This window comes from Camarhynchus parvulus, chromosome 2 (assembly GCF_901933205.1).
Source record: "Camarhynchus parvulus chromosome 2, STF_HiC, whole genome shotgun sequence".
NCBI classification, from domain to species: domain Eukaryota; kingdom Metazoa; phylum Chordata; class Aves; order Passeriformes; family Thraupidae; genus Camarhynchus; species Camarhynchus parvulus.
Window position 1 is genome coordinate 28,397,507 of NC_044572.1, and position 24,611 is coordinate 28,422,117.

Sequence of the window (24,611 nt, forward strand, 5' to 3'; positions counted from 1 at the left end):
AAAAACCCTCAGATAAGCAGAGAACTAAGAAATTAATTTCCTAGGCTCTTCTGTTAGAGCAATATTCCAAAGTGATGATTCTTAGAGTATAAGATACCATATTAATTAAGACTCCCAAAAAAAACTTTGAAGGAGACTATTTAGAAAAGTTGTCAGTACTATTAATGTGAGCACTGAATAGGGCTGTTTATGGGTGCTATTACCTGTAATACATGAACTGAAGCTAATGCTCTTCAGAGGAGAAAGTAGAGCCATTAACAACTCAAAGATTTCCTCATAATACCTTTTGTACACATTGATCTGTTTCCTGCTATTAAAAACCAACCAAACAAAAAAACCACAAAGAAGGCAAAAATATTTAATAGATGATACTGTCCTGTGAAAATGGACTTGAAGCCCTACTCAGTCAGATGTCAAGGGCAATAAAACTCTAAGCATTAATCCCTGGGGAATAGTTCCATGTAGCAGAGAATCCCAAAGATGAAAAGATTCTGAGTAAAGGCCTCTTTCCAGGGAATTTCTGGACAAAAGCATTTATGTATCCTGGTTTCCCCTGGTAACCTCACCAGACCATGGGCAGGACAGCAAGCAGATTTGGTCTGAGAAGCAGATGAAATTTGTTCTTTCAGTGAATGTAATGTGAAGGTTGTTAATGTAAGAAAGTTAGACTGGTGTAACCTTGGAGAGAAAAGGACAGACTCTTTGCCATGGAAGTCAGATCCCTAAAGAAAAAGAAACTGTCCTAAACTTGTAATGTTAACTCTCTCAAATGGATTCTGAGGGAATCTGCCAAGTCCTTCGCTAACTTCACCTGTGTTCAGCTATTGGCGCAAGTGATCTGTGATGGCACATGAAAGCTGAGCCCCTTCAGCTGTTCCGCAGTGCTGGGTCTTTCCAGAGATGCCTCCCGACTTTGCTTCACAGCAGCTCTGCCCTGTCTGCCCCACTGCTCTGCCCAGCACAGAGACAGATGAGCTAACAGAGACAAGCTCATTCTCTTACAGCTCCCACTAAAAACAGGTGAAAGCTGCATATTCTCTCCATTTGTGGTGCAGCTTGAAAACAAAACTAAAATACCCCCAAAGCAACCAAAGGAAAACCCAGCCCCCTTACCCCAGCCCCAAACATTCCACATTCAAATCCAGTAAGGTATTAAAATGCTCTCTGAAAATGTGTAAGTGTTCTTAGTAGGAATCAATCCCAAAATATACATAGACCATCCTCCTCCCTTTTGTCAGTCAAATACAGTGCTTTGGTAATCGAACTCCTGGCTATAACTCATATATACATACACACGAATTGTACATACGCCACCTGTTTTTTCCCCTGTTCTTTTTTTTTTCTTTTTTCTTTCTTTTCTTTTCTTTTTTTTTTTTTTTTTTTTTTTTTTTTTTGTTACCCTTTGAAGCAAGCCATTCTAGGCACTGGGAACAGACCATCCTCTCCTCTCCCAAAAGAGTAACCTTTCTGCAGGGGCCTCTCCAATCCAAATGGTTAGGAATCCAGTACACAACAATCTTGCAGAAATCAGCTGCCAGATTTATTATTCTACCTGAAAACCCCCAAACAAAACAAAACAAAAAAAAAACCCCAACCCCAAACAAACAAAAAAGTGGAATAAAAATAGACTTTAAATAAACCTCTTAGGTACATTTTATAAAGGGTTAATCAGTTCAGTGAAAGACCTTTTTGTCTTCTGCTGAGAGATCATGTAATGTTGGTCTGACTGCTTGTTTTGTTCAGTGAGTCACTACCGTATACAGATATATATATATATTTTCTTCTTAAATATTACACATTTGATGCAATTTTAAAATCTTTTTTTTTTCCTTTTTTTGTCCAACCCCTTTCCCAAATACCCACATCCTGCCACAGCCAAGAGGCGCTCTGTGCTGACATTAAAGAACCAAAACCAATCCAAGGACTTTTCATCAAAGCATGTTTCATTTGAACCTTATTTCAATGGAAACCACATTTTTTAAACAATATTACTGAACATTTTCCCTTTCCTTTTCGCTAGTTCTGCAATTTTAGTCTTCTTTTTGTCAGTTGATCACCAAGTATTTAAGTGCCATTGAGATCTATGAATGACAGAATTAGGTGGCATATTAAGGCATATATCATAAAATATGTTGTCTCATGGATCTGGGTAAATTAAATACCTGCCCAAATGCTTTTTATGCACCTGTGGTTTCTAGTGACCACTACTTCTTTACTTTTGATTAAATGTGTATTAAAATATTCATAACTTAAGTAGTGTCTTAACTGACAAAGGATGGAAGATTAACCCACCACCTAGGACTGTCTTTGAAATCCATCCATTATGATGAAAGTTATTCTTGTTTTTTTATGGTTACGTATTTATTTTTCTCCCACTTCTTGACAATCTAGGAAAACAAGGTACTTCATATAACAACTATTTAAATTTCACTGGGCAAAAAATTAAATCCAATTCTTAGCTTCCTCTCCACCCCTCCAACTTATGAATTATTGTATTTAAAAAAAGGTGCTCATAAATATTTTAACTTTTGCGGTTTTGCTACTTTTTGTTTTTGTTTTACATACAGAATAGAACGTGTGGTTTGTGTCCAAGGTAACCCCTCTCAAAAAATAAAACAATTTGAAAAAATAACAAAACAACCAAAAAAACCCCTCAAAATTTAAATTGTCTTCCAAGCATATCCGATCACATTTACATTTAGTGTCCAAAACAAGTTGATTGGTAACACCAGTGCCAGCACTACAACGTCATACAGCAACTTCATGGTATTCTTTGACAGTTCATCTCTGTTCCACCAAAAATTACAAAAGGTTCTGCAGAGCTTTCCTTAGCAAGCTGAAGCTTACTAGTCATTTGTGGATGCGCATAAAAGCTGCTTATAGCACAGCTATGGCGTAAGCTATTTTCTAAGCAATAAATGGTTCAAGTCATCTATTTTGTCCTGAAATGCTACCTGTAGTTACAGCATTGCTTATAAATGGTCATAGTAAATTCAGCATCAAAGAGAATATTACAGAAAAAGACAGCAGCAGAAGCATTAGCATTATCTAGTATTTATATATGTTATCAACATAACACAGCAGTAAAAGGTTTAAATGCATATTAATGGGTACCGTGTCTAAAAATTACTAAAGTACCTATTTAGTGTATTGGATATTTTTCTCAAGGAGTGCTTGCTGTGTCTAAACAGCATAATTAGATATGTGACTTAGTACAGTTAATTCCTATTGATTAAATAACTTATTTATGTACCAAAGGAAATGGAAGGATACAAAATGTTTTCTCCCTCCTGATCATGATCCTGTATTTAATGCTGACATGATCACCAGAAAGCCTACTCCATGTAATTACTACCCTCAAATGGATCTTGAAAAATCAGCGCCATAGCATGGGCCATACATGTAAAGCAATGTGGCACCAGATACAGCATGCAGCTTGCAGTCTGAAGTCAGGGATTTCACTGCTTGGTCATTGTACTTATGGCCAGTCTGGCATGAAATAGGAATTTTTTTTTAAGTCATACACAAAAAAAAAGAAAAAAATAGAAAAAGAATGAAAAGCAAAAAGGAAAATAATAGGAAAACCATCTGGTTGTTCACAGAGGCAAGGTACAAGTTCTGCCACTGGAAACTTCTAAATTAAATGCGGTGGTATATGCTTTGCTTCTCTTTTATTACTACAGAAAGACAATTAGGAATGGCAAGAAATAAATGCCCTAGGCATGCTGTGCTGATATCATCATCAAAAGTGGTTATTTTGCACAATGAGAATTAACTGTACTACAGATACCCAGAGAAAATGTACAATATCTTATGCTGATATGAAACAAAACAGACATGATATAGCTTTTTTTGTACTTAAAACCTGTATGTTCCCTTCCCAAACTTAAGTAAAAAGCAAACCCACCCTTTTCCTCCTTTTACACAGAATAACATTTAGGTTCCAACCCTCCCCTTTCAAATAAAGTGCGCTGTCCATGGCAGACCATAGGAGTAATGCAACAGGAAAAGCCCCTTTTAGTGTACTATTTAAAAAACAAACTGAAGTCGATTCAGCTTTCCTCTGGGTCTTGGGAAAGAGGAGAAGCTTAAGGGAGGGGGAAACACCCCTTCAGTGTCACTGTTGTTAATAGACATAGCCTTCGTTGTAGGGGTGGGTGTTGCAGCAGCCCCCGTCCTGCATGTAGACCATGCTCTCGTCGAAGTGGGACAGAGGCACAGTGTCCTCCTCATTGATGTGGCGCTCCATGTCAGTCTTCAGCAAGGGGCGCTGGTTGTCGGGAAAAGCCATGGAGAAAAGCGCTTCAGGGTCACAAACAAACTTGTAGACGTATCTTTCTCCAGCCACCTTGGGACAACAGAAGGGGAAAAAAAGGTGCAGTGTAAGGCCTCGTGTTTCGCAGCTTCAAGTTCAACAGTCTCACAAAGAACTCACCTTTGTTACACAATTAATAACGCGACAGCAGAACTGGTGAGGTAACAACCTAGCAAAGACAAGTGGGACCTGCCAAAGCAGACTGTGCAGAATGCTCTTGATTTTGCCACTCATGACATCCTGTTGGAAGATGAACTAAGTATTCTGCTTCTAAACATTTGTTTGCGATCACTTCCTATACTTAACCACAAATGGAACTGTTCTTATTGGAAAATGTAAACAAATTGTCACTACAGTGGCAAAATAAAATTACACACTCCGTGTGCGAAGTGGAAAAAAGAATCACATTGCACGACAGAGATCTGGATTTCACTTTACACAGATTGATTCATGCTTACGTATAAAAGCACTTTAGTTATAGTGCCTGCTGATTGTACAGGGACAGTGTAAGCAAATACATAGGCTAATATGTACTTAGCAATTGCTCATGCAAAGCCGGGACATTTAGATTTACTTATGGAGGGGCAATTTGTCCAAAGATCCTAAAGTTTTCCCTTAATCAGAAATAGCATTAAATGTCTATGCTTCAATTTCCTAAAAGCTAGAGAATGATAAAAACAGCATAAAATTGTTGTCTTATTACAAGCAACAAACAGAAGTCAATATAGTGTCTTCCCAAGTAGCTTATTTTAAAAATTGTGCTTAAAAATATGCATTAGGATTGCATGCTCACAATTTATTAAAATAATTTTAAAATAAAATCATATTGTCTGCTTCTTGCAACTCCAGCTACCATAGCAATGAAGTGAGTTAGTGAAGATGGAAAAAGTGTTGCAAACTTAACAACTCTCTTTCTTATGGGTGCAAAATAGTTTGAAGCACCTCCTTAAACTTTCAGCTTATTTATTCTACAAATAGAATTTGGTAGGGACTGTACCTGCAGCAGAATTTTTAAAATCAAATTAATGTCAGCAAGTTTGATAGACTAGAGGTTGCATTCAGAAATCAGGCTTTTGCATAACCTGCTATCATTGTTGATTTAAAAATAAAGGAGGGAAAATATGCATACAGACTTTGCCATAAAGAAACTTGCTTTGCATCTACAACGCCATTAGTTTTTAACATACATGAACTGGCCAGATAGTGTGATCCCAGGAAAAACCCAAAACATTGCTATGTCAGAAAAATAAGCATACAAGCTAGCTTTCAAAATGTATGTTAAACTCACTCTTGTAGATAATAAAGTAGTAGTTTAGGATGTAACAAGCTAGCTGTCCAAAGCACTGGTAAGCCTTCCACGTTAAATGGATGTGTGGGTTGGTGCAGCATTATCAGCCTTCTGGTATTTCTATCCCCACCTTTTCAACTTGCTTCACTCTGCAACTTCTTTTTTTTTTTTGCCTCTGCTGCCTTTGAAGTGTGCTGGCAGCACAGGTGCCTATGTTGCTGAGCTGTAACTTGCAACAAGGAACTCTGCCTGAAGCACCAGTCAGCAAAACCAAACACTTCTGCTTCTCCCTGATCAGACTCAGTCTCAAATCCACTTTACAAAGCCTCTGTGCACTGTTACAAGACACCCAAAAATTAATGAGGTGCTGAGCTACTGAAGAACTGTAAGCCAATACTAGCCCAGATTATTGTCCAAGTTGACTACTGGTAGTGAAAAAGGAGTGCACTACAACAATCCCATAATCTAAGAAAGAGAACTTTTCAGACTTCACAAATCCTACTGGAAAAGGATAACTTGAGTAACTCTCCCAGTAACCTGAGCTAAGAGCACGGTCTCCATTCATGGAATTTGCATATGACAAGTTTAAACATGTTCATCATCACTTGTCACAAGACCAATATGAAAAGACATGGAATAAATTTTGCAGTCCGAGGTGTTTATTATGATCTTTGATCACACCTGGCAGTTTTGTAGATACAGCAGACTGGCCTCCCCTATTGATTTCTCAGTCAATCTACATGGTACTACACAGCAAGATCTAAAAATCAGCAAGCCAGAGTAGGAGGATGGCATGAATACTGTCAGCAAGACTAGACCGTAATAGATAAATTATTGTTATATATTTCTCTTAATTCAGTCTATTATAAATATTAAAATCCATTCAAAACCAGTCTTACTAGAACACTATTGGTGAAAATATTAAAGTACTTGGTATGTTAATAGACATAATTATTCTCCCCTATCTTGCACTTACTAAAGTATCCAAGCACTGGGCAGATAATTTAGATCTGCAAAACATTAATCATACTGTACTCTACCATTTGCCTTTTCCACCTGCCAGGAAGCTCTTTTGGATATTTTTGAATGTTACTTCTTTCCTTATAATCATGAAATGCATTGTGTGAACTAAAGCCACAGACGTTTTTTACATAGAAAAAAAAATCTTAATGCACATGCTGTACCTAGTAGGTCCAAAAGCTTAGTGTTTGCCTAAACAGATGAAAAAAACTACCGAGCCATGCAATTACAAGAACTCCTTGTAAACTGACCTATGGATTAACATGCAAGACTCTGGTGAAATGTAATACAAAATTAGCTACTCACCTTTTGCATGATTCCCTTTTCATAATAATAGCGAAGCGATCGGCTAAGTTTATCATAGTTCATAGCTGGCCTGTTTTTCTGAATCCCCCAGCGACGTGCCACCTGCCACAAAAATGGATTAGCAATGATTTGTTAAATGCATTTAACAAGCAGATCTTATCATCAGATGCAGGAGGGAAAACCCTGCAGGTGCAACAAACAGGAAAAGGTTGCTATGACCTGAATTTCCCATGTACCACTATGAATTTTAATTGGATCTACATCATCATTAAACTTGTAACAGACTTATTGGACAATGTGGTGGATGGTTAGGGTTTTTCTTTGCTTTTTAATAAAGAAAACCAATGAAAAAATAAAACCATACAAAGAGATCATGACCAAAAACATTTAGCAAGTTCTACTAGAAAACTTTTACAAAACCTTTCTTCAGTTTGATACTATGGATAATTGTACCATGTCTATCTTTTCCTTGCTGTCAGGAAAAAAAGTAAGTTATTTTAAACACACATGCATACATACTTAGTTCATGAACTAACGCAGACTGTACTTGGAATGACAGCAGTGTTGCAATCATTAGGAAATACAAGTCAAAAGACAACTCCCAGCCTTAAACATTACTTCAGGAAAAAAAATGAATTATCTGAGGAGGCAGAATAATCACTTGGAAGAACTATACAGTGGTACGAAGAATGGAACAGAAATTTCATAGTTTCAGCTCCATAATTTCCCTTAAAAATAACAATAAAAAGTGAATTGCAAGTAATTCATGAAACTATTCTATAGAGAACAATATGCCTTCTGCTCTGACTTATGTTTTCTACTTGACTTTATGCTTCCTGTTTTATTGCTAAAGATAGTTTTGGACAAAGCGACCCTTTGTTTAAAGAGCTTAACTTCTTATTCCTCGCCTGAAATTTAATCGGCTATTGGTGACATTTCAATTACTGTCTGTAAAAATGACTGTAATATCACCAGAGGGAAAAAAAAGGCAGAGCGGATGAACTCTTTAAAGCACATTTTATAAAAATGATTGAGAGTTGCATATGCATACAGCTCTGGAAAAAGGACAGAGTAGCCAAGCAGCTTCTCTGCAGACTGCTCTGCGAAACGTCCCATAGGTGTCTGGAGCTTTTTGATGCAAGCCATGGCAACATGCAGCATTAAGAAAAATCTACGATTTTGGTGTCCACCTGGACTATAATTTCTAAAATTTCTTTTGAAAGCATTATTTCCTTTCAGTGGTGCAGCTTTTCAGGGTTATGTAAATTCTCACAGTTCTGCTAACTTCAGCTACATTCTAGCTGTACTGAAACACACCTCCAATCACGTATATTTATTCCAACTGCAGATTTGGCCCAGATGTCTAACTTTGATTCACCTATTCATTTTTGTAACACATGACCACATCACTCCTTTTTTATCCCTTCCAAAGTTTTTTTCTGCATTAATCGGAGTCCTAAATGTCCCCAACATAACAGGCTTGCAAAACAAATAAACACACAACAAAGATAAACAACAAGTAATGGGGAAGAATATGTTACATTTGTGGTATTTTGAGACTCCTAAACAAGCAGTCAGGTCCAGTTCCCATCCCTGAACTAACTGAACAGCATTTACCTAGTCCTGCTTTGTGGAAGGGATTCCACTCTTCTACCCTACCTTCCTGCTGAAGGTTGTTGTCCCTGTGACAAGCCTGCATAAATGGACCTGTGTCCAATTCTCAGGATCCACTGTTCACAGTCACTTCCTGAATGAACTATAGCACTCCAGGAGCTGATACATATTCATTTTTGTTGTCACTCTCTAAGAGGGCATAAACCTCCAATGAGGAATGGATGGAAAGGTCATGTCACTGACAGCCTAGCTTGCCACAGCAGAACCAGCAAGCTCTTTGATTTTCCTTCAATTTATACTTGGCAACCAACAGAATTGTGTGACTTCCCATAGGCTATTCTTATTTTAATTGACTGTTTCTGTCAGATTCATGAGATTCATGAAAAAAACAACTTAAACTCCTTTGTACTTCTAGGAACACAGAGTGAGGCAACCTTCAAGCCTCCTCCAGATCTTGGATGCAATGCTGCTCAAAAAGCAACTTCTACATAGCCAGACATGCAGATGATCTGTTTAAGTTAAATTAGAATATCCAATTCTTCAGGGAATTACACAATAAGGAAAACAGGGGTTTGTTACTTTCCTTAGCTAACAAAATCTATAAAGTTTTTGCACCATCTGCTGGAAATCATTTCTCAATAAAACACTTCAATCTTTAAAAAAATTGGGCATACCTTAAAGACAAGACAAAACTAAGACAGTAAAAAATATGAGACTAGGGTAGGGGGGAAAAATCATGTGCATCATTCACCAAAACCAAACAAAAAACTTTCCAAAGATTTCGCTCTGTTCTTGGACAGGTTACACAACTAAAGAATCCATGTAGCCTGCTAAGGCTGAAGGCTTGCCAGCAAAGTTTCAGTATCATATTGACTAAGACTGTTCTGAGTTCAAATCCTCAGATACACAATGCCAGAATCTGCTGTGGTGACTATCACAAAAGCAGGGGATGCTCAGACAAACGAGAGCCAGCACTGGGGTCCTTGCAGCAACCTGCTCCTCAGCCAGACCACGTCGGGAAGGAAAGGGACATCAGTCCTGACACCATCCCCAGCTGCTCCAGCTTCTCCACAGAGCAGTTAGCAGACAATGTAAGTAACATGCAAGAAAGCTTTCAGACTCCTAATGCCAGTAGACGGATGGCAAACAGCAGAAATAGCTGGTGGAAGGCAGAAGCAGCCATAAACCCCCAAGCCTTCCCACTCAGCTCTAACTCAGAGGGGATCCTGTCAGAAAATTTGCTGTGGTCCTCTCTATTAGAAAACCCTATTCGAAGGGCAAGAAAAGTAAAGCAGAACGATACTGCCTTTTGACAACCTTAATTAAACCCTCCACTTAAATTTTACAACAAAATTCACATACACCTGATCTTCCAACAATTTCCATGACAGTTTAGAATGCAGGCTAGGTTACATAACATTACCTAGTCCAAAAGAGTTTACATAATAAACATTCAATTTATTCCTGTTTATCACACAAGTGAACTAAGACACGCTCCAGCAAATGTTCATGAATATAAATAATTTTATCTACCCCATGGTTCAGAAGAGCCATGCATGTGCATGAGAGCCTGCAAGCCTAGGATCTAAGCCTGTACTAAACAATCTAATGATTCAATCTAATGAATCTAATATTTGGTGTTGAAAGACTAGTAAGGTGGGATACAGTTACATCCATAAAGTGGTTTCTGAAATGTGCAGACCCCACAATCAATGTGAACTATTTACTAACTCTAGTACTTGCAACATTTTCATTGTTTTGTGGGACTAGGAGTCAAATCTATGCTTAGCCACACCTCTGTCCTAACTGAAGCACTTCCCTTGCCAGTCCTTTCTGTCACCCTTCTAAAGCACTACTGAAGCAAAATACTGCAGGAAAACAAGGCCTAAGTCCAAAGGAGCACAGTTAAATTTGCAGGACGGGGCAGTGGATGTGAGGGCATGCTGTCTGTCTAACTCACCTCCTCTGGCTCAATCAGCTTGAACTCCATGCCTCGGCCAGTCCATGCTATGAAGTGAGAGTTTGATGGGTCGTCCAGAAGAGCTACCAAGAACTGCCAGAGCTGAAGCGAGCCTCGCCGCTGATATGTGGGTCCCTCGCGGTACATGCCTGGCTCCTGTTTGACATCTCCTGCACACAACAGCAGCAACATTAGAGGAGCAATGCCCTGGAACACTCTCTCTCAGTTTGTCAGACAAGTTGGTAAAGCAATCATTAGGGGTAACAAAGCAAAGGGAAGAATCAGCCACCCTCAAATGCAACATTCCCCTGTTTGCTGGGGACTTACAATAACATATTAATATACTAAAAAACATTTAAATTCATTCATGATTTATGGAAGTCTCACTAAGTCTCTTCCCATGTAGGCTTGATAAATGCAAATCTCTTGCAAACCATTTTGTTTCCTCACTTTGAAAGAACATAAACTATTTCTGAAGCAGCTCTGATATGTGAAGAACTGTGTTTGTGTACTATACTTTGCACAGGTCCCAGTTTTGATAAAGTAATGTAGGCTTCATAAAGGTGCAAAACCCTATTGAGTGAAACTTGCATGCAAATTCTTCTAAGGAAATTTTGACAAAGTATTTGACTTGGACTTAAACAGCATGTCCTTTATGTATAGGCATGTAAATCCTGCAGATACACGAGTTCCTCTGTGGCATATTGGACTTGCAATAAAAATTACTTTTACTCATATCTACATATTAAATTAGTATTCCCTCTGAAAAGCAATAAGTAATCTTTCTAAAATTTTAAGTCTAGAAAAACATTTTAAAAAATATCAATAACATTCTACTAGCTGTTCCACAAATTGCCAATGAGAAAACCATCCTGTTACATCCATACTGTCTTTGTTGTTTTTAAATCATATTTATACTGAACAACTCATGCAAACAACAACAGCTGAAAGGTCTGATGCTGAAGCAGACAGTATTTTTTTCTCCATACAAGGACTGCAATCCTAGATATACTGGTAAATTCCTCATTTCAACTATCAGAACAGCAAAAGCCTCCAACAAACAGTGTGACCTGTTTAATAGGGAAAGTCAGGAATTTAAATTCAACCACAGCATTAGGATGCTCTGACAGCCATTACAGAATGGTTCTGCATAGTGAAAGGCAGAATAATAATATTAAAAATGGAGCACTTCCTTTTGTAATCAAGAAAGAAAATTGACTCAATAGCTGTGGAAAACAAATCAGCACAAGGCTTTTTGGTTTATGTGAGGTTCAAGTTCCAGTCCTGAAAGTCTTTCTTTTTCAAGGACAGGTTTTTTCCTTGTAATGATAGCTGTGCAATGTGCAAATAGCAAGCACAGTGTTACACAGGATCGAATTCTTTCCTTGTGCTGATCTTTGATTTCAAATGAAGCAGCTGAGAATCTACTTCTGAAACATCAAGACTAGTCCTGGGCTTATCCAACTTTTGCTTTACTGGCTGGAATATGATGACACATCTGCTATTTTTCCCTCAAAACATCATGCTGCAAGCATACACACACCTATTTGCATCAAGAGATCAATCTTCTAGAGTACAAGGTGTTCTCTCAAAGAGCAGTCATAGAAACTAGCAGCAGACTGCTTGCTTTGCAGGCACAAAAATATTTCTTAACATTTAATTCTTTTACTGTTACTTGTATTTATTTTTCATTTTCATTCCCTTTCCTGTATAATACCCAAATTAACCAAAAGGTTTTTTAAGGAAGACATAGACAAATGCTACTGTTAACGAGTCTTAACTTCTTGTAGTACAGGGTCTGATCCCATTCCCATAAATGTACATATAAATCTGACACTGGTGCTCAGATCAGATCCACAATCATTTTTGGGGAATAAAAAAATACCTGACACAATGTGCTTAACAAAAAAAGTTAAAAAACCCAAGAAGCTCACATTACAAAGCCAGGGTATAAAGTAGACTTTCAATAAAACACTCGTTCTGCGACTGTGTCAATGCAGTGACAATGCAATACTGGATTGAGCAGCCTTCAGTTAGGTCGAATATTGTCTAAAACTCTTTTATCTATTTCTTACCAACGTAAAAATACATGTGATACTCTGAAGAATGTGCAATTCTCTGCGTTACTTTCATTTCAGAGTCTCCAGATTTTCAGCAAATACAACAAATGCTGCTAAACACGCAATAGTTTTGTAATGCATAAGTGAGTCTCAGGACAAAACAAACAAAATAAAGTAGGAGAAAAACACTAACTCTACAGCCCTAGTTTTAGCTGTGGTCAAAGATTTGTTCACAAGTTTATCAGGAAATATTTAGTCTTTCCGGCTGAAATAAATAAAGCCAGACATACACACACTAACACAAAAGCTATACTAACAACACTACACTAGCCTGCGTCCACTAACATAATGCCATTCTAGCAAATTTAAATAATTGGTCTCTAAATTATTTCCCAAAGTTGCAGACTAACAGAGTCACTGGCAAGAAATATGGTGTCCATCTACTTTGCTGCTAATGAAATAAAACTGAAATCAACTGAGTTACACCACGAAACTGATTTTACGTCAGAGTAACTGAGGATAATTTGGACCATTCATTTTAATTGACCTCAGAATTCCTCTTAAAAAAATCTGCTGTAATTGGTAGTGTTGTGAACAGGGCATTGATTTGTTATCAATTCCACTGAAAAATAAACCACCAGTACATTCAACCTAGTGCAAATACATTGGCATAAACACAAAAAATGCCCTATATACTCACTTCCCACTATTCATGACTTCGTAGACAGCAAGACAAGAGGCTTAATTCTCAGTAAAACCAAAGCTGCTGCTTTCTCCACTGTTTTGTTAATTATAAGTACAGCTTTCATTGCATCTCAAACAAGTAGTATGTGATCATCAGTGCAATGGAAATCCTCTTATGACTTCTCAACAGTACAGAACTGAGCTTCTTTGCCACAAGTCTAGATGCAGCATCGTTTGCTGGCAAAAGTCAAATGACATCCTCTTGAAGAGGAGACTTTGGTTTCAAGAGACAAAGGTCAGCTTTGGTTGGGTGCACCACAAATGGTGTGTTAAGGAATCCTAGATTGGAACATTACTGGGTTTTTCTGATCAGCAACAGAGAAAAGTCCCTCATCTCTTTTTCATCTCCCTGCACAGGAAAAAGAGATGTGTCATACATACCGTCAAACTTCTCTGGAACAACGCAAGTGTCATCATAAAACTGCCTAGGTCCCTTTTCATACATACAGCCTGCAAGTTGAAACGAGAGAGGTGTTTATATAAAAGATGCATGGAGAAAAAAAGAGATCACAGGCTTAATGCCAGAGGGAACACTAAGTTATACAGGAATTAGATTAATATCCCACATCCTTTAGACACCGCCCAATCCCAACATTTTGGCCTAAGTACAAGGGTGTTTAATTAACATATGCATTCCCAAAAGACTGTTAATCTCCACCTGCTAAAATGAAAAAGCACCCATATTTCTCTATGATTTATTACAAAATGTTTGCTCATTTCCTGTTTGAACTAGCATGGCTTTGACATTTAACCATTAGTTCCTGCAGATCTTCTCCCTTCAAGACTAAAGAAGTACCACTCAGCATTTCCTCCTCACACCCACACAGGTCACCCTCACACACTGCTCTTGATGTTCCCTCCAATTAAGATAATTTTGTAAAATTTTATTTTGTCATTAAAAGACACTGTCTACAACCCAGCAGCCTTCCTAGGCTGTACACATTCCTGCTATTTCTGTACACATTCCTGCTATTTCCTATTATGCTCATGCTTTGCTTAACCAGAACTGTATTGCAAATCGGTATCAGTTTCACCAGTGATACTGAGACAAAACATCTCCTCTCCTGCCGCCCTCTGACCCTCCTTTTGACTGCCTAAGCATTGCAGAAGGCTTTTTGCCTAAAGGTTACAGTGCTCAGTTGGGCTGGTTTCCCAGTGTGAAGCTGAGGAGGAGGCCCACCTCAAAATCCTTTTTTCCAATATATTGTTTCCCTGTTCCACAGGCCTGATCTACATTCACGTATTAGAAAAACATTTTGTTTAATGTGCCCAGATAACCAAACAATTCAAACTGCTTTGTGACTGCCCTGTCCCGCCTGTTATTTACTGCTCTATCTTTGTGCCATAAAGTTATCCATTAACTTTGTTCCATATCTTTACTAAAAATATTGAATAGCAACACTCCTGATATCAATTCCTACAGAACTATAATCCATTCAGAGATGATTGCCTGGTGACAGCCTCTTGTAGATCTGTCAGTTGGCCAGGTTTTAATGTATTTAATGTGTACTTTATTGATATTGCTTTGTGCTAACTTCTTAATCAGAATGTAACGCAGAGGCAAATTGAATGCCATAAAAAGTCAAACTATACGATACAAGCATCTTTAGCAATCAAACTTTTATTTTCAGCAAAGAACAGAATCAGATTTGACATGACCTTTATTCTGTAAAATTATGTTGATTGATTTCCAAATACAGAAAACAAATATTTAGCTAACATCACTGCTTTTTTTACGTCATTCATGAAAATTCTGCCACCTCCAACTCCTTACAAGACCATAACACAGATAAGATGGGTTTTCCCCTATCTGTGCTATGATCAAAACTCAAAATCTTTTGCCCTTATCCCTGCAGCTTGTTTATATTTTTCCTGATGTCTCTCACCTCTCTTATCAAACTTCTATACTACATATAATTTCATATGACAAGACTTAGAAATTCCCATCTCCTGTTTTACCTTCCTTTTTAAACACTATCTCTTTTTTTCTGTCTTTATTTCAACCCAGAAGCAGATGGGATTTTAGCCAGATGTGTTATCTTTTTGCTTCTATCTTTACACTAGCAAATGAAGTCTTCCTGGAAGACTTTGATTCATACGTCTATCTGGATTCTCATCAATCTCAAAATCAGATTCCTCATGTTTCTGATATTTGCCCACTGGAAGAAAAATAAACCCTAAACAAACAAGCAGAAAATAATATATCGCTAAGACAGATGAAATAAAACAGGACAGTGGAGGCTATAATATCTCTTTCACAGTCATCTTAGTTCTGTTGGACTTCCTATTTCTAGTTAATATAGAGTTCTGTCACTCAGAATCCTTAATTTTGACAATTATGTAAGCTCTGTCCCACTGAAATCATTGGGAATTTTCGTACATCTCAACTTGGGCAAAGTGCATCAAAACATTGCAAAAATAATAACAAAAGGAAAAACCTAAAACCTTCACCAAATTTAAAGTATAAAATGGATTACTTAACACAGTTAACTGAGCCTGTCATGCTAATAGCCTGGAAAATACCACTTGAGCAGAATGGGTGGAACAGACAAATTTTTAAGTGTGTCTTCCTTTCCACTGCTAGAGGCCTTGAAAAGCAGAATGAGTTAAGTTCATAATATAATTGCTTCTATCCTGATCAACCCATGGCACTAAAAGAAACTACAAAAAATTCAGTGCATCAGAAACTCAACACTGAAAAGAGAAAGAAGGATGATGCAAGTCTTCCCAGAACCAGAAGTAAACCAGTGAGCCCCAGATACCCCCAGGTTTTAATTTTTTTTACATTTCTCTCATACAAAAGTGATACATAATAGGAAACTTAACTTCTGTTCTGTTTGGGTGAGCCAGGAAGCCTTCTTGCCTCATGTAAATGGAATGGCAGCTAGGCACTTCTGAAAGGAGAAGATGACAATGCAAGTCAAAAGACTGGAATTAAAAGTGTGCAGGTTATCAATGAGACAAGCTGCAAGCACAACAGCAACAGAAAAGGATGCAACTTACAGTGAGAGGGAACCTGTCAACACACAGCATTTCATAGCAGCACACACCACGCATGGCCAAGGAGAAGGTCATGAAGTGAGGTTCACAGATCCCACCTACCACAGGCAACTGAACTCTAAACCTCTTGTAACCAACTCTGCTAAAAGCTGACTCCCATGGCAATTACACTTCGGACCATTCACCAAAAAACCTGCACCAGTGACCATGAATATTTTAAACCCTGTGCTTGTATATCTATCTTTGCACCTAATTCGACAAAAAGTTTTTAATCAATTGTGCTGAAAAGACTGCCAGTCACACTTATAAACACTACATTTACACAAGGAATGTCAAAGTGAATTTAGAGTAGGATAATACTTTTTAGACTCTGGTTAAGGACTTGAAGCGCTAATGAAATTTTCTGCAGTTGCTAAGCATTTTATCTAGAAATTTAGGCTGATCTATATCACTCTCCACTTCTATGTGTTTAAAACAAAAATGACACCTTCAAAAAGAAATACTGTGCATATTCTAAATAATACTGATATTTATTTGCTATTCTCCACTTCTACTGAAATCTGTAGGAAGAATGTGAAAAGCCAAATAGAACTAATGAAAAATGTATTCTTTAAACGTCTTTCTTTTTCTTCCCCGTGTCTTGCACTGTCCCCAAGTAGTCACATCCTGTGCACGGGGACTTGCAAACAGAAACACACCATAAATGTTTGCCCTTCTAGACCATGTTTAACCTACTTCTTGGATATCAAAAGTCTTGCTCAACAAAGTCTATTTGATCTTGCGATGAACTCCTACCCTAAGCTATGCAATCTGTTACCAGTAACTTGTAACTCTTTAAGAGATGCAAATACAGGTCGAAAGAGCAGACATTATTTTTCCAACACCGCCTACAGACTCTTTCAGACTGTGATTCCAAATTTCACTGTTCACTGACTAGTGATGAGTATCAAAGATTTGGCAGGATAAGAAAATGAGGTTTTACACTGACTTCACAAACAAGTGAAACACAGGGCAGTAATAATAATAAGTTTCCTCTAACAGTCCATGGTCCCTCTTGCACTTCTGTGCCAAACTCTTCATTACCTCCTCTCTCGATAAAACACTGGGTGCCTGCCTCCTCAGGCCTAGAGAATCTCTAATGTCTCAGGCAGCTATTCTGAGCAACCACAGGAATCGGTGACTCAGTGATCACCCCAGTCAAGTATAGCACTGCAGGCTAGAAGTCAAGGCTACAAGCAGTGCTTCACCTGCAAGGAATCATTCATGTTAGCAAGTAGATTGAATTCTAAGGAGAATGGAAAAATCTACGTAAAAAAGAGGAAGCTGTAGAACTGAAACAGATGCTGTTTTCTATTTTAGGTAAAGCTTCTCTAGTATTGGCAGCAAAGCCCTTTTTGACTCATGAACTCCGCTCCTGCAAAGTGATAGAGCAGAGTATACTGAATAAAGAATTATGCATGCATCCACAAAGTTGTCTTCTTAGCCAAGTTGGGGTTTCATCTCCCATGCTCCTAAGTCAATTACAATTAACATCTGGAGTCTCTTTAAGGCAAGCATTGTTTGTACCAACATTACTTAATCTTCTGGTTAGCTTGTGCTTAAACAGTCCACAGAGGACCAAAAAAATACAGCAACAAAGAGTTTATTTCTCGTAAAGTAACTAGAGTCTTGTTATCCTAAAGTGCTATCAGTTAATTTATGACTATCAGAGTGGGTCAGACTCTAATCAAATTGTAGAAACATTTCCAAAGTGATTATTCAATCAAATGACTAACATGGTTAATTAGGAGCCATAAACATTGCTCTGAAGTTCATCAAAGTAATGACTTGCCCAGAAAAATTACTGCTAATTAAATTGCCTGCTGCTTTCATTTCTACCTTATCTAATAAAAAGTCCAACCAATGAAATTTAGCATTGCAGTTTTAAATTGTACTAAATGCTTGACTAAGACCCAGAAGTATTTTTACATGCTAAGCGGAGCTACTTCAAAAGAAAATATTTTAGTGCAGAAATTACAGAGCAATTATATGTTTCCCTCTTCTTAAACCATTGTTTCAAGACAACAAATAAGACAGAAGCAGGCATGAAATAATTCCAGGGCAAGATCCAAGAGATGACCAATTTATCATCTTTTTACAAGTTTTGGTCTTTGAAGAAAAATGTGCCTGGATTTAGACACACAAGTTTATTTCAGACTGTTAATGAAGCAATTTACATTGTACGGTTACATCAGCTCAAGAACAGCAGAGCTCCTTAAAAGAAAATAAAAACAACAAAACAAAAAACTATCTAAAAATACGGAAGTGTAAAAAAATTGCTTATCTTTTATTATTCTTTTGGAATACTTAGGGATCATTCTTAATTGCTCTTCTTATTAACAGAAACACAGCAATCATCTTAAAACAATGAATATGGTTTTATATCCTAGACCATGAAACCATTCTTTTCACAATAGGTGCTGTTTTAAAAAGTACACATAATCCAGACACTGCAAAAATGCCTTCTCATCCAGGACCGTAACAGAGAAAAATAATGGAAATAAGCTCTGCTATGCCTTCTTCAGAATACATCCAAGCAGAAAATGCCCAAACAGAACTTCTCAGGACAAGAAAAGTCTGCTATTTAACTTAGCAGGCATAGATTCTAAGTTTCATTATCAAGTAAGACACTTGAGTGGTCCCTTGGTAAGGTATTTCATATTAATTATCATGTCAGAATTTAAGGGGTTAGGTTGTCTCAGCCCTGTATAACTCAGAGCAGATAAAGAATCCTTAAATCCTCTTTTCTGATTGTTTTTCAGAGATAAGGATGAGATTTTGTTCCCACAATCCCACCCTGTACAGAAAAAAACAGAATTTCAGCCTGTGTCCCTAGCCAGAATAGACACAGGGAAGATGGAGTTTCTGCAGGCAAAGGGATGAAATGACAAGATTGTATTCTATGGGATGAAGTGCCTGACTGTCTTCTTCTGAATGAAGCAGAGCAAAGCAGGGACTGGAAACCTGAACCAGGATTTATTCTTCAGCTGTTCCTGTTTCTGACTTTACACAGCCTCCCTAACTGAAGGGCAGGTTGTTATGTTACACCCTAACTATTTTTTTAATTCTTTCTGAATTACTTTTCAGCTTGCTTTATCGACATCAGCTGAAGATCTGGAGTCCCAGGGCACACCCCACGTGCTGGTGACAAAGCACAGTGCCATACAGAGGCATTGCACGTGTGCACGTGCAGAGGGAGAGACGTGGAGATGGAGCCTTGGAAGGCACAGGCCACCTGAAACGGTGGGAGAAGAAGGGAACTGCCTGCCCAGCCTCACCCTCCATGTAGCTGCTCAGGTGAAAACTGTGCTGCTCTGGCAGGCAGCTGCCTTAGTCAGGGACCCTGTTAACAAGTCACTCAAATTCACCAACTACTCAACTCATAGTGAAACATGCCTACTTCCCTAAAGATTTAAAACTAAGTGGTAATAAGACTGCAACCTTCTTACTGTTTTCCTGCCCACTTTTCCACTTACACTTTATTACCAAGTAAGTCATATTAGAAGCAGATTCCATAAGGAACTGTTTCAAAAGGACCTGGTCCCCAAAACTTTGAAGGGATTTCACTGGAAACCCTGCAATTTCACTTATACCACGTCCTTCTAAATTGTCATTTTGGTCTGAAAAGTAATTATGTGAATTTTAGCCCCTATTTCATTAATTCAGAGTTTGTGTGTCTATACAGATAGACTTAAATGTGCCACTTTGCCTTCCCATAGACAAGAAATGCAGTACCTGCAGATTCTCTCCCATTGTGCTGCTGGGTACAGAAGGGCACACACAAGTCCCCTGGGTAGCTGGGACAAACCTGGAGTCGCTCCCATGTGCCAGCCTGACCCTGTGAACACACCAGCCATCCCTTTCAGAGCTTCCCTTGCACAGTACAAGCACTTCTCTCCTATATGAGCAGGTGGCTGGTGTACTGGGAGAGATTTTTACCAAGTGCAGAGACAAAAGTAGCCTTTTAAAAATAAAATGTTCAAACTAGAACACATCATACTTTTGGCATTAAACTTAAAACATCACAATATCACTGCAAATAACTTTTCTGTTCATGGATTTCCAAGAGCACTGACCAACTGTTTACAAAGGAGCGCTTCATCCACCACTGAAACACATTCAGCCTCCTGGTGGAAAACAGCTGTTCACAACATCATTGAGAAGTTCTGACCAGCTCAAGGCTAAAGATAATAGTGAAATCACCAGAAAAAAAGCACCTTTTTAGGTAAGAATGGCAGTTCTTCAAACAAGATCACAACAAATCGCTCAGGTAGCACCAGGAGTCACTAAGAAAAATGCATGATTTATGTTTTGCAGGGAGAAGTAAAAAATTATTCTTTTGGATTTTTAAACCTGCAGAACACATTTAGATTCAAACTCTTATCTCCCCAAAAGGAGATATTCAGGTAAAAATACTGGAACTAATTACAAGAATTATACAAGAATTGCTTGAGCAATTGACCCACCACTCAAATGCTGGTGGATCAAGTTTTAGTTCAACCACCTTTGAAAGCTTTATCCCCTCACAAGCTATATAATGAACAGAGTCCTACAAACTGGTAAAGTCCTGGCAATACAAAAGTCAGCATTATTTTTTTCAGTAGCAGATTCAGCATGAAAAAATGTAGGTGCACTGACATTGCATGGGTGAAAACAAATAAAAATTCTGTAAAAATCAATTTAAAAATTAGGCAATCTTTTCCCAAATCATTATGCAATTTAGAAACATTCAGAATGGAAGGTTTTATGCATTTTCTCAGTCACCAGTCTTTGTGCCAGCAATCCAGGAAAAAAACCAAACTTACAAGAATGTGCACTCATACATACACATACACTTCCTTCTAAAAATAGCTGATTAAAATTCTTAAAGTTTAATTTCTTACACCTCATTTCACAAAAACTTGTCAGAGAATTAGGTTTGGCCTCACTGGTTCATGTTTAAGTGGAAATATTACACAGATACAGAAAAAACCTTAAGCAAACATCTTCCTTTCCACAACTTTGGTTTTTAGATCTATGACAACATCCAATGCATTTTGTGAGACCAGATGTCAACAGCCTGTCTAGGCGATGTGTAACTTTTTGTACAGCAGAACAGGAAAACAAAGGCTCATACATTCAGCTCTGAATTGAAATTCCACATGGAGCTGATCTTTTGAGCATACTTTAAAATCATGTATTTGCTTTTATTAACCTCAGTAACTGTAAAATGTGTCTTAAACATTGCTCTCCTTTGAATTCAAAAAAAGACAGCAGTATTTTCTCTCTCCCTCGCTCCTTTTGTTGGTAATCTTACTGCAAAAATGTCTGTGTTGCTTTTTCTCCCCCGCCCCATTCCCTGCCTGTAAAATCGAAGTTGGACAAACACTGCACGGCTGAAGTGACATATTTGAATGGAATTCAGACCAACCAGTTCCTGTTTATGTTTCTGATTTGAGAATGTAGCCTTCTCATTCACTATACATTAGAAACACACCAAGGCCATAAATGGTGTCAGGTTGCAGGCAGGCAGGGCCAAGCAGCATTAATCATTACTTTAAGGCAACTGGCAAAAGCAGCAGCTGAGGGAACACTACACCCTTCAGCTCCGCATAAATGGACATTCCAGGGTTTGGCGTGTGTGGGTTGGCTTTTTTTTTTCCCCTTCAGCATCCATTTTATGAATGAAACTTCAGGCTGCACAGAGTCCATTCATATAAAAGCTATGCTCACAGGGCTCAGTCTCTCGGGATCAATTGGTCTTGAGCAAGGCTGATGTGATTGGTTTAAGGCAGGCTTCAGCCTTCCATTACTGATTTAAAATGCAGCCTGTGTCCATTTGACCTGCCTTAATGCACAAAGAGTAAATCCAGACTGTGCTCTCAATCCTCAAATCAAATCATTAGCCAGTGCCACTTACTGTAACTGTAGATTTAGAGGATATTTATCCATTTCTTTGAAAAACAGGGACTGCAGGACAATTTTTCAGATCATATTGTCTGCCTTGAAAACAAAAATACATATACGGTCTCCTGCCTGTATACTCACATTAACTTGGTATTCAGGCTTTCCTTTGTTCACAAAAGTAACATTGCAAAATGAAATCATTTCTAACTACAGATTTATTTCAGACAGAAATAGTGAATAGAGGAAATCAGCTAGATTGACAGCAAGTGAAAAGTTAAATTTCTGCCCTTCACAGCAAATTTCTGAAGTCCAGGTTTCCCAAGCTTCCCTGTCAGATGCTCTTATTTTCTGCCACCACACAGTCCGACAACAGATTTGTCTTTTAAAATCAAGTACAAAGTCCAGTGCAGCTTAACTATTGAACAAAATTCATACTCATTCACTGAAGCAACACAGCAAAGACAAGTTCCCAAAACACAAGGATGAAATATTTTAAACCACAGGGAAAACTGCAAAACCAAAACTGAGGTGGGGAGAGTTCTTAAACTTCCTAACTCAAGAGCAAACCCTGTCCCTTCTCCCCTCCTGCCTTTATGCCATCTGGATTTTCATTGAGAACAATTGTACTTTTGTGTATAAGAATTTCTTCAAGGCTATAAGGAGATGCAGTTTTGAGATGTGTGTACTAAGCACCATACCCAGGAAAAGGATGGAGTCAGTTTTGTTTCACAAAGCATTTTATAAAAATGTGTTCAAAACAGACTGATTTAAAAGAAGGGAATAAAAAGAAAAAAAAAGGAAACTTTGAGAGAATTTGAGGAAAAGACTCAGCAGCTGGAAGACTTTTGAAGCAAGATACAAAATCTTGAGTCACACTGACAGAGCACACACACAATCCATCTACAGTGATTTAGAGGTGGTACATAAATACCAATAAATTGTTTTCCATGAGATGTAGCTATGAGCAAGGGAATGCAACCAATCAAAGAGAAAATTTAGGTTTATGTTCAAGAAATATTTCTTAACTGTGAAGTCTATTTGTCTGTGAAATAATCTCCCAGGGGAAAAAATAGAAGTCATAATATTTAGCAATCACAGAAATTTATATTTTCAGAGCATGGTACAAAAATTAGCCAATATAATAAAAAACAGTAGTAGAAGCACCATGACTTGTGCCACTTTAAATGCTGCACTGGTCAATGCATTTAATGCAGCACTGGAGAATATCCTGGAAAAAGCAAACCAGCACTGCCTCCAATTGACTTTTTCTCTTCACACTAGCATCTCCAAATATCTAATTTTTTTCTTCAGAAATACAATAGAATAACAAACTGTTTAAAAAGGAAATTGGGGGGAGGGGTCGAAGGAATCAACCTGCAAATAAATATAAACTGAAGAAATATTTCTTTTTCCCTTGAAATTTCAATTCAGCACTTTCTCTTATGCTATTCTGCAAAATCCCAAATTTAAGAATACGTTGGCTGACGCCTAGGGAAGAATGTGTTACTAGGGGTCTTTTTCCACCTTAATAACCACTGACTTGCTTTTCAAAAAACACCTCATCAGGTATTTGAGAGAACTCTTGCATTTTAATCTGTTTCCAATCATTAGGTAAATACATTTATAACATGGATGGCAGAATGTTACCAACATTCTATTCCTGTAAGAGCAAACTTAGGAGGTTAGTAAATGTCATAATTAACAACTTCCTGCACAAACTCTATACAAATCCTTTGCTGCAAATATCATACAGCCTTTTGCTCCATCACTGTTGTCTTGAGAGCACAGGTCAAAACTCTTTGTGGGAAGGAGAGCCATGCTGCAAACAACTTAGCAGGAGGAGCCCCTGCTTCATTTGTTACAAGGGATGGAAATTGTCTATGTGCTGAGGCAGAAGTTTTCAGGAAAAGAAAAGATAATACAGCTGAATGGTCAACTTTAGGCCTCAGTAAAGCCATTCCAGCTCCAACAAGGTTTTTCAGAGCAGCCACATTGCTTCTGACAGATTTTTGGTATATGTATTTTTATACTGCTTATACTGAGACCCTTATCTGATGTTCCCATAATTCTTCATGTAGAAACACAAAGAAAGTCCCTAGGAGCTAGGATTTGAACATAATGTCATTTAAAAAATCACCCAGTTCTAACTGGGTATCCAAAACAAACAGGTTTATGTATCTGATTTGTCTCTTGGCCTCCATTCATTTCTTTTAACAGAGGGGCAGGTGCTCATCCATTGTCACTTGCTAACACAAAGTATTTGCTTGTGAGGCTTCAGGAATTAAAGGGATGAGCAGAAAGAAAGACATGGAGGCTAATAATTCCGTCTGGAGAGTTCATTCTTTAAGTGATGTGACTAGTGTCTCAGAAGTGACAGGG

General features: G+C 38.0%; 1 protein-coding gene across 1 annotated transcript in view; it reads right to left on the minus strand.

Annotated features, from left to right (window-relative positions):
• Window positions 1-1,924: 1,924 nt before the first annotated feature.
• ETV1 (ETS variant transcription factor 1) overlaps window positions 1,925-24,611 on the minus strand; it is a 65,920-nt gene continuing 43,233 nt past the window's right edge. The window contains 5 exon segments of the mRNA XM_030966856.1: window positions 1,925-4,348; window positions 6,930-7,031; window positions 10,504-10,673; window positions 13,689-13,757; window positions 16,133-16,201. Coding sequence (XP_030822716.1) covers window positions 4,127-4,348; window positions 6,930-7,031; window positions 10,504-10,673; window positions 13,689-13,757; window positions 16,133-16,201 — 632 coding nt within the window. The 3' untranslated portion in view covers window positions 1,925-4,126.